Consider the following 11288-nt stretch of genomic DNA (forward strand, 5'->3'; position numbering starts at 1 on the left):
TAAACAGTTTACAGAAGGGATCCCCAAAAGATCAGTGTTTAAAAGCTGGTTCGCAAAACTCAACAGTTATAGGTAAATATTAGCCATACTAAGGCAAAATACAAGGTTATGGTCCTCTTGTCCCTGTAACCTCCTCAGCCGTGGCGGCTGAGCGGCCTGCCATGTACATTCTCCCTACAGAGCTCTCCAATCAAGGCTGATCGACCTTGCCTTTGCCTTTACCTACACCAAGCAGCACCCATGAGCCGAGGCCCAGCAAGAAAACAACATACACAACATATATAGCAATCTCAAACAGACATTCTAGTAAGTATGTTCAGTTATCAAACCCATAGCATATAAGCATATTTAAAGGTACAAGCAACTTCAACCACACTTAGATTATTCAACAATCTCAACTATATCATAATACAATATTCAATTTACACAAATACTAGGGCCGACACCTTAGGCCGCACCCTCTGTTTAACCCACTGACTCTGACCCGCTTAAATCGAGCTCAATGCATAATAAGCTGTCCTCAGATACCAGTGTCCGAGCCGTGCCTATTGCACAAATTAACCGTGGCACACTTAGGCCGTTGGTTTACAATTTACATGGCATAATACCATTCTTTCACTCATGTATATTAGGGAACCCTTAGTCCCGTTCTAATATTCAACCGGGTGTAGTTTTCTTACCTTTAATCTTTTCGGTTTTGGATTATGAGCAACGCTCCTCAAGCACGATCCAATCCTGAGCCTAAGCCTTTATCACCTAGTCACAACCAAAGTATAGGGTCTCATTAAAACTCAAATTAGGGTTCCCGGTCACAAAACTAACTCCCGGGAATTCAAATTCCACCAAGCACGGTGGTGGAACCAATCCCAAGCAAACTAGACCACATCCCCAAGCCTGAAATCCTCAAAAGTTCAATTGTACAATCAAGGGTTGCGGCCCTTGGAGCTTAGCCCCGGCCCTAGCCCCAAAATAGAGCCAAGGACCAATCTGGGCAAGGACACGCACCGCGACCCTTGCTTTGGGCGTCGCGGCGCCCTCCCTTGGCCGAGCCTCCTTGGCCCTTTTCCGTCCTAGGGCCGCAGCGCTCTAGAACAGAGCCACGACCCTTCCTTCCGAACCCAGAAAACCCACCATTTTAAAGCTTAAAACCTCAGCCAAAACCACCCCTAAGCTTCCTACTTCAACACCCAACATATCCTTAAGTCATGCTACACAATTTCAACAGAAACTTAGCTCAATAAACCATAGAAAATTCACTTCCAATCCATGAAACTCTAAGAACATAAACACCCTATTATAACCAGTCAAAACTCAAACTCAAATCATCAATTCATGAAACAAAGTTTACCTTCTTGATTGAACCCTTCCCTCAGCCAAATCCCAGCTGATTCCAAGGATTTCCCCAGCTCAATTTCACCCTAATCATCAATTGAACACTACCTCAATACCCAGCTGAAACTCAAGTTCTAACCACAAGAAGAAGAAGATTCATGCTTACCTTGGTCCTGATTAAATCCTTGATTGTCTATTGAGCTAATCCCCAAGGTTGCTCCTGAATTCTTCTAAATTTCCAGCAATTCTTTAGCTTCAATTTCCCCAATTCCCTTGAGAGTTTTTGGTTTGGTTCCCTTTGTTTTTTCCTTGAGAGTGAGAGTGAGAGTAATCAGCTGAGTAGGGAAAATGGTATTTTCGGTCTAATTTTCTAAAGGCTTCTTAAGTTTGTCTTACTTGTTAAGTTAATCTCATGGCTCGGGGTGCCGGAACCGTCCCCGAGGCCAAAACGGTACAATTCCCCAATATTCCCGCTTAGACATTCTAACCTCAAATATATCTCTATATATTTAATTCCATGACCCGATAGTCCAAATCGCTACCTGATACCTAAAATACCCCTGACTTGTCCATAGTCATATCTTAAGTCCCGCTGTGACTTTTCCCGCTATCTGACCCTAGGATCGTCTCGAGTTGCGCTTTATGAACCTGCTCACATAATAATGTGGTTCTCACATATATCACATAAATATTTCATGTTATCACATAATATCATTAATTATCATATAATCATCATCAATCACATATTCACACATTTAAGTCAATAATATTCACTCTAATCCCATTTTTGCCCTCCCGGCACACTAATCAAGACCCTTAAGCCTTAATAGCGAATTTTGGTCGTTACACTCTCAATAGTGAATATGATTTTTGTTTATATTTATATTTATTCAACAATAATTCAAACATTCAATTATGAAGAAAATGTATTTTTATTTAATTGCAATAAAAACTGTCTTATTAAATGTTTTTAGGGCACCAATCCTAACAATCTCCCCCTTGCCCTTAAAGCAAACGAGGCATGTATTTTAATCCCATATTTTCCACGTGACCCTCAAACGACTTAGCAGGAAGTGTCTTGGTAAATGGGTAAGCTAGGTTATGTTTCGACGCTATCTTCATAACTGTCACATCACATCTATGCATGATCTCTCTAACCAGGTGGTACTTCCTTTCTATATGCTTGCCCTTTTTATGAATTCTGGGTTCTTTAGAGTTTGCTACTGCTCCATTGTTGTCACGGTATCTAATTAGTGGCTTTTCAATATCTAAAAGAACTTCCAAATCATTATAGAACTTTTTGAGCCATACCGCTTCTTTAGCTGCTTCACAACCCGCTATGTATTCAACTTCCATGGTAGAATCTGCATTGTTGGATTGTTTGATACTAATCCAAACTACAACTCCTCCACCAAGAGTGAACACTTAGCCAGACAGAAAATCAGACAGGAAATCTCTTGTCACCACCTGAATACATAAACATATAATCTCTTGTTCTCTGAAGATACTTGAGAATGTGATTTACCATAATCCAGTGTTCCGAACCCGGATTTGATTGATAATGATTGACTACTCCCATTGCATAACAGATACCTGGTCTTGTACACAACATGACATACATCATACTACCTACTGCTGAAGCATAGAGATACTTTCTCATATCCTCTTCTTCTTGAGGTGTCTTAGCACATTGCTCCTTGGAAAGAACAATTCATTGTCTGGTCGATAACTAACCTTTCTTGGAATTTTCCATAGAGAATATTTCCAACACCTTATCAACATAAGACGCTTGAAAAAGTGCAAGCAACTTGTTCTTTCTATCTTTGAGGATTTGGATTTCTAGAACATAGCTTACTTCTCCCAAATCTTTCACTTAGAATTTATCAGTCAACTAGTTCTTTGCATTCGATAAAGTTTCTACATCATTACCAATGAGTAGAATATTGTCTACGTAAAGAACTAAGAAAACCACAATCTTTGCTTTGATATATTTATACACACATGCTTTATCAACAATTTGTTCAAAGTCGTATGTTTTTGTAGTCTCATTAAAGGTAAGATTCCAAGATCTAGATGTTTGCTTTTAATCCATGGATTTCAGCAATCTGCGAAACTTTTTATCTTGCCCCTTTTTCACGAACTCATCTAGTTATGCCATATAGATACTATTTTCAAGATACCTATTGAGAAATGTTGTATTGACGTTCATTTGTCATATTTCATAGTCATGATCAACGCCTATGGATAAAAGAATGCATATAGATAGATTATGGCAAGCTTACTTTTTCAAAGGAGAATATTTTTATGGGGACAGGTATGCTTGTAATGACATGTTTAAACTTTCTACTTCTATTGATGAAATGAACAATACTAATAAAACTTCTAGTTCTTCTTATTGTATGTTGGACTAAATTCCACGGGAAGAAAAGAGAAAGGGAGGGAGAGAACAAGGCCCAAGCCAGGGAAGTCCAAGCTTTGACCGCTTGGAAAAAAGTCACAAGGAGTGTAAATTACACTTAGAAAAAAGAGAGAGGGAGGGTGAGAACATGCTGTGAGCTTACAGTTGAATTTAGTTTATGAAAGTGATAGATAACCCAATCTAAAAGTAACTCCACCAACTTCATTATTGTCTTTATCTAGCTATTAAACAATAAAAGAAATAATTTGTATCATTTGTGACTGTAATATTTATGTCATTATTATAATTGTCACTACATCTTCATTTAATAGATGCATAAATGAAAATAATTGGCAACTCCGAACCAGACCCACAATGATAATCAACATGTACCTAAAAATCTCAATACTTCTCCCTCATGGGTCTTGGCATTGGCAATTTGATCAAACAGTCTAGCTCAACTGCAACTGATTTTCGCATAAAGTCTATAATATGAGGGACTCCAGACAACATAGTAAAAACAATAGAGCTAATAAAATAAAATGTGTATACATATTAATCTTTATATAGGTGATAGTAGGTTTGAAATTTTTCATAAAAATATATATATAAAAAAGGATTAATGGATGGAATGTCACAACAAGATTGAACTCACCCACCCATCCTTTGAATCACTTGCACACACGACCCTTCCCTCACCTACATCATAATATTATTCTAATTCAAAATGAAATAAAATAAAATCATTTTACAAATTAGTAGCAACAACTTTTATAATAAACAAAAATGTGTCATATTTCGTGGATCTTGAGTCACAACCACCATCAAGTTCTAACAAGAATTCATATTTGTTTCATTAAAAAAAAAAATTAAAAGGTGGGTCATAGCTTGCTATCACCACATTGACAGATATGATTCATAAGATAATAATAATTATATTTATGTAAAAAAAAATCACTCTGGTCAAAATACTGTATGAGATTTTGTAAAAATATAATTTTCTTTTCTGAAAAAGTCTTTTAAATTAATGAACTCATTTCTATATTTATTTTATTTAAATTTATTTTTAGAAATATTAAAAAGAAAAAGAAAAAGAAAAAATTGATTAGATGTAGGCGAGTAAAGGTGGTGCAGCCGACAAATTATAACAAATTATAGAAAATTGACAAAACGCGTGACGCTCACAACTCAAGAATCTAATACAAATTATGCGATGTCTCACTCACTCACCGACCCGATGAACGGCTGGGATCAAACCCTGCCATCCGACATCGATCTGGATCCCATGTCAACCGTCGATTCAATCTAACCCTGCTCCTATATATAATAACCGCCTCTGCACCACTCATCTTCATCTTCATCTTCCTTACTCGACGCTTTCCACTATCATCTGGTACTTTTCTTTCTTTTCCCACTCTATCTTAGATCTTGCTCTTTCTTTCTCTTTCTTATTTTAATATTAGTTTTGTACGTTAAATTCAAATTAGATCTATTATTTTATTTTCTGAATTTTGTTTGTTTGTTTGTTTCAGCTTTTAGAAGAATCGAATTGAATCGGAAATGGAGACCTTCTTGTTCACATCCGAATCAGTAAACGAGGGTCACCCCGACAAGCTCTGCGACCAGATCTCAGATGCGGTGCTCGACGCTTGTCTGGCTCAGGACGCCGACAGCAAGGTGGCTTGCGAGACCTGCACCAAGACCAACATGGTCATGGTTTTCGGTGAGATCACAACCAAAGCTAACGTCGACTACGAGAAGATCGTCCGTGACACCTGCCGTGAAATTGGATTCGTCTCCGACAATGTTGGTCTCGACGCCGACAAGTGCAAGGTCCTTGTCAACATTGAGCAGCAGAGTCCCGACATCGCCCAGGGTGTTCATGGCCATCTCACTAAGCGTCCTGAGGAAATTGGTGCTGGTGACCAGGGTCACATGTTTGGCTATGCCACTGATGAGACCCCTGAGTTGATGCCTCTCAGCCATGTTCTCGCCACCAAGCTCGGTGCCCGACTCACCGAGGTTCGTAAGGATGGTACTTGCGCTTGGCTCAGACCAGATGGCAAGACCCAAGTCACAATTGAGTATTACAATGACAACGGTGCTATGGTCCCTGTTCGTGTTCACACTGTTCTTATTTCGACTCAGCACGATGAGACTGTCACCAATGATGAAATTGCTGCTGATCTTAAAAAGCATGTCATCAAGCCAGTGATCCCAGAAAAGTACTTGGACGAGAAGACCATCTTTCACCTCAACCCATCTGGCCGTTTTGTCATTGGAGGCCCCCATGGTGACGCTGGCTTAACAGGGCGTAAGATCATCATTGACACCTATGGTGGGTGGGGAGCTCACGGAGGTGGTGCTTTCTCCGGAAAGGACCCAACCAAGGTTGACAGGAGTGGTGCCTACATTGTTAGGCAGGCTGCCAAGAGCATTGTGGCCAATGGACTTGCTAGAAGGTGCATTGTGCAAGTCTCATACGCCATTGGTGTCCCTGAGCCCTTATCCGTTTTCGTCGACAGCTATGGCACTGGCAAGATTCCTGACAAGGAGATCCTCAAGATTGTGAAGGAGAACTTTGATTTCAGGCCCGGCATGATTTCCATTAACTTGGATCTTAAGAGGGGTAACAATGGCAGGTTCTTAAAGACCGCTGCCTATGGTCATTTTGGAAGGGATGACCCTGACTTCACATGGGAGGTGGTGAAGCCCCTCAAGAGTGACAAGGTTCAAGTTTGATCAACTGAAAAACTCAAACTCTCCGATCTTTCTCAAGATCAAATGAGAAGAGAAGAGTATGTTATCTAATGCCTGCAGCACTCCTCAATATCACCATTTCTTACTTTCTTTCTTTCTTCCATTGATTTTTTACTTAGTAATTTTTTTTTCTCCTTTTTTTCCCTTTTTCATTTGTGTTCTAATTTAAAGAGCGCGCCATTACATGTTATGAAGTTAAAAATGGAGGTGAGGCAAAAGAAAAGAATCTTCTTTGTACTCTTATAAGAGAAATAATACTTTTTTTTTAAAATAATAATACTCGTTGAAAGAAAATGATTGCCCTGCAATGCAACTATATTGTACTGTAAACTAATTTTGTTGTTGTTGGGTTTGGTGGAGTGGAGAGTATATTGGCATTTGTTGTTGTGTACTGTTGTGCTGTCGTTTGTTGTTGAGGATGGTGACGTTATTTTTACTATTCAGCGCAGAATTGTTTTTTCTATAGGAAGATTAAGAGTGAAATATTCATCTACTCAAAATGTATTATAATTACTAGTTTTCTTCTAACAACATAAGAGGCGAGTACAAAGTCTAAATTTTGTCAATATAATGAACCACTAGATTCTTTTTATGGAAAATATTAACAATGATTATCTTGACAAAGCCATCATACTATCAAAGACAATAAACACAAAAACGCTACCAAACATAATGGCTTGTAAACACCCACAAATGGGACCTTATTAGAAAACAAAACAAAACACCCACAAAGGAGAACATTATATAACAAAAACAAACAAGACAAGAAACAAAAAACAGCCCAAAAAACACTACCTCCATCCTCCAATGAGGAAAATTCATCGCACATCACTTGCAATACCATACACGTACCCATTCACTACTACGCTAGCCATCCGAGCTCCAATCAGAATAAAGAGTGAAGCCGAGACCCAAACCAGTTCCGACCCCAATCTCGCAAACAGAGTTACATCTCATGCCGAAACCCAAACCAGGTTCACCACACCCTATCGGTCCTCCCAAATAAGCGGAACCCACCACCACCACAAATTGGCACCTGCCATCACTAGAACGGAATACAACCCGAAAATCAGCACCCCAACAACCACGACCTCTAAACTTGTGAATACTCACACTCGACATTAACAAACCTATGCAATCTTCTCCCCCCTAAAAAATGGCGTCAATCACCACCCCAAACTGAGGACTCCGCTAAAGCACCCCTCCGACCCTCCATGCGAACCACCTCTCAACCATCTTGACATCGACGAGCCCCTCCCAGCCAGGGCTCACCAGTCGCATAGACAAAGCCAGCAACAACACCTTAGTTGGGAAAGGAGAAGAGAACCCAAAGAAATAAACCTTGGCGGCACTCGGAGGGGGTTCGGTTCGAAACTGATGGAAGATATTTCAGTCAATACATTATTAACATACAATTGTTTCTCTCTTACTCTTAACACCAAATATGGTTTTTTCTTTTTTCTTTTGAGTATTGCTAATGGGTACCATACGACATAAATAATTAGTGTAATTTAAAATTTGTGGGACCGATGTGTTATAATTAGTCTTCGAATACTGTAAGATACCATATAATAACACTCTTATTATTATTATTATTACTATTATTATTATCTAAAATCACACTAAGTAATATTTTTTGTTGTTGAAGAAATTAAGTAATATGGTTTTAGTTATGCCTTTAGCTATATCTAATAAGTGGAAAAAATGGGCAGTTGCCTTCTTATGGATTTATATATTTTTTGTATGAATAAATATGATTTTTGTCTTCAAACTATTACAACTACAAAATTATGCTCTTTCAATATTTTTTTTAAAATTCACCCTAACTATTACCACTAGCAATCGTGCCCCATTTCCAAAAGAACTTACGTTGGGTATTGAAGATTTGACAAATATCGTCATTGCAGATTTGTGCCCCTTAAATTATAATTGAAACAAAAAAAAAAAATTGAGAGGCACAATTTGGTAATGGTTCGAAGGGTAAAAATCCAATTTATTATTTTTGAATTTATAAAAAAAATCATATAAGTATTATTCGTCCGTCGCAGGAGTATTTATTATAGAATAATGATATGTTCACTCAAAATATGCACCTAAATATTACACATACTAACGTAGTAGTTTAGATTAACCAATCATATTTATCAAAATTGAGATTCACTGTCTGCATGTGTAATGTTTAGTTGTATATTTTAAATACACATATCATTATTATTTATTATAACAAAGCTAATATAAGGAACACCTCTTCCTAATAATTAATTAATATTAGGATTTTTTTTCTCGAAATAAAATTAATTCGACAAATTTATAAAATGGTGGGTGGTAGGTTTGCAACTTTGGGAATTAGAACATGGAATCAAAACAGAAATAATATCATTTTATTTGTATATTTTGCGTGGATACTAAAATATTTTATAAACAACCTTTTCAAAATTGCGTGTTTATTTATTTATTTGTGTGTAATAAAAAAAAAGAAAAATTGATATTTCCAATAGTATTTTAGATTTTTTTATACTAAAACTTCTGAAGTCATATTTATAAGTCTTAAAATAATAATAAAAAATACATTATTAAAATTTTATTATAAATTTCATGAAATAATATTGAATTTATATCATCGTATTTTATAATAAAAATATATTCTTTTTTAAAATATGATAATATCTTATAATTTCAACACTATAATAAATTTCCTTTTTATTTTTCTTGAAATTCTGTATTTTAATGTTACCAATTTTATATTTAATTAAATACGGAATAAAAAATTGGTACTGGAACAGATATTCTGTAGCTACAGACAGAGATTTTGTAACTATAGAAATACACAACAGAAGGATAAAACAGAAAAAAAAAAAAAAACAGAGCTTTTATACGTGGTGTCAATATCCTTTCGGATATTACTAGTCCACGGAGCCACGCCCAGAGATAAGATCCATTAATAAATTTTCTCAAAAATACAAAGTATTTGACTTAAGCAAATATTAGAATCCCTCTAATTTTATGACGCAAGCTTGATGTATTTTCCACTTGATGAATGAACCTTGCTGAAACTTTAAGAACTCGAACTCCCTTCGATTTGCTTGAAGAATGCTTGCTTCCTCCCGAGGCAAGACTAGGATGAACCTTCTCCCGAAGGTTTGCTCTTGTTCTTCTCTTTGTTCAATTGTTTCAATACACAAAACACATACAAAGACACAAAATAACAGATGTATAGTCGAACCACTAACCTCTACAAAATAAACACTCTTTTTCTAAAGATGTAAAAGAATAGACCAAAGAGTTAACCTAGACAAAGCTGCTATGGTAAGTATTTATACACAAGTATACTCACATAAGACAACATTTACTAGGTCTGAATGCACACAGCTCACTAGGAAATGTTTCCTTAAATAATCAATCAATTACATCGAATCATCCGAGATCTGAGGAAACAGACAAACTGTCTGTAGCTACAGATCAGTCCGTATCTGAGCTGTCATTGCAAGATCCTATCTTCGGTTTTAATGAGGATCAATCCGATCCTATCTGATGAAATCTGGTCATAAGAATCAGATTGTCAAATGAAATCAATCAGATATAAAATAATTCAATATTTATTATTTGATTCATATGTTAAAAACTAAGTATATTGTCAAACATTCTATAAATAGAATAGATTGATATAATCTGCTTTTTATATAATCAGAACATAAATGTGAACAGAATAAAAATTAAATAATCTTCAATTGAAAGCTGAGATTACAAGAAATAAATCAAAAAGTATTTTGTCAAATATAATTTGCCAAAAATGGAATTTACAATCTCCCCCTTTGGCACTTTGATTGACAAAATATTTTGGATGTAAATACCCAAGAAGAATATGCAAAGAAGAAATGTTAGAAACAATGAGAGTATACAATACTCCCCCTACACATAAGAGTTACTAACATATAAAACAAACAAACATGTTAACTTTTAAAGAAAAAGTTTAACACAACAACTCCCCCTGAAAATAGGGTCCAGAGTTGGAACTAACAACAAAAATAAACACTACTCCCCCTTTTTGTCTATCAATAGGCCAAAGAAAAACAAAAAAACAAAAGACAAGACCAAAAAAAAAAAAACACAAGGTTCAACAAGACAAAAATACTAATCTTGCAGCAAGAAACTTCTGCATTGAACTTAGGTGTTGAAGAATGGAAGCTTGGACTTCCTCCAAGTTACCCAAACGAGTGGTAACCCTGGCAAATTCTGTCCGAACAGATTGAAAAGTTGGAGCTACAGACGGTGATTCTGAATTTGCAAGAGAAAGAAGCATGCACAAGTGGCAAAGATATTCCCTTAGGCTGCTAAGAAGATTCAAACTTCTCAGAGGGTTTGAAAGTCATTCCAAACACAGGGGGTTCTTCAGATTCAGTGTCCAAGATCAGCTCCTTCTGTGAAGACAAAACTTTATAGATCAAGTTAGGAAAAAGCAAATTTAATTTCCTATGATTTCCCTTGCGCAATGCCACAATCTGATCTAAAAGCATGTCAGCTAGATCAATTTGAGTATCAATTGTGAGCTTAAATAGCAAGAAGGCTAATTCTTGAGAGACTACAACCATGTTGGAAGATGGTAACCAATTAGAAAGAGCAAACCTCATTAGTGCAGCATGTTGATATGTGAGATGAGCAATATGGACAGTATCATGAGTATTCCAAGTAACAGTTTGTCCAATGATTTCAGACAAAACCACACTTTGTCAAATGGCACCTCGGTGGACTCTACATCAACAGGAAGACTGAGTGCAGCAACAATATCTTGAACAGTAAA

At 36.6% G+C, this 11288-nt stretch overlaps 1 protein-coding gene across 1 annotated transcript; it reads left to right on the forward strand.

Annotated features, from left to right (window-relative positions):
• Positions 1–4974: 4974 nt before the first annotated feature.
• LOC133822644 (S-adenosylmethionine synthase) lies at positions 4975–6803 on the forward strand. The gene is made up of 2 exons (XM_062255047.1): positions 4975–5123; positions 5263–6803. Exon 2 carries the CDS (start codon positions 5291–5293, stop codon positions 6470–6472), a length of 1182 nt encoding a protein of 393 aa, XP_062111031.1. The 5' UTR covers positions 4975–5123; positions 5263–5290; the 3' UTR covers positions 6473–6803.
• Positions 6804–11288: the final 4485 nt, after the last annotated feature.

Source organism: Humulus lupulus, chromosome 3, assembly GCF_963169125.1.
Source record: "Humulus lupulus chromosome 3, drHumLupu1.1, whole genome shotgun sequence".
Classification (NCBI taxonomy): domain Eukaryota; kingdom Viridiplantae; phylum Streptophyta; class Magnoliopsida; order Rosales; family Cannabaceae; genus Humulus; species Humulus lupulus.

Bases quoted from the DNA above. Each gene is read 5' to 3' on its own strand.
- LOC133822644 (XM_062255047.1), top strand. From the start codon at position 5,291: ATGGAGACCTTCTTGTTCACATCCGAATCAGTAAACGAGGGTCACCCC.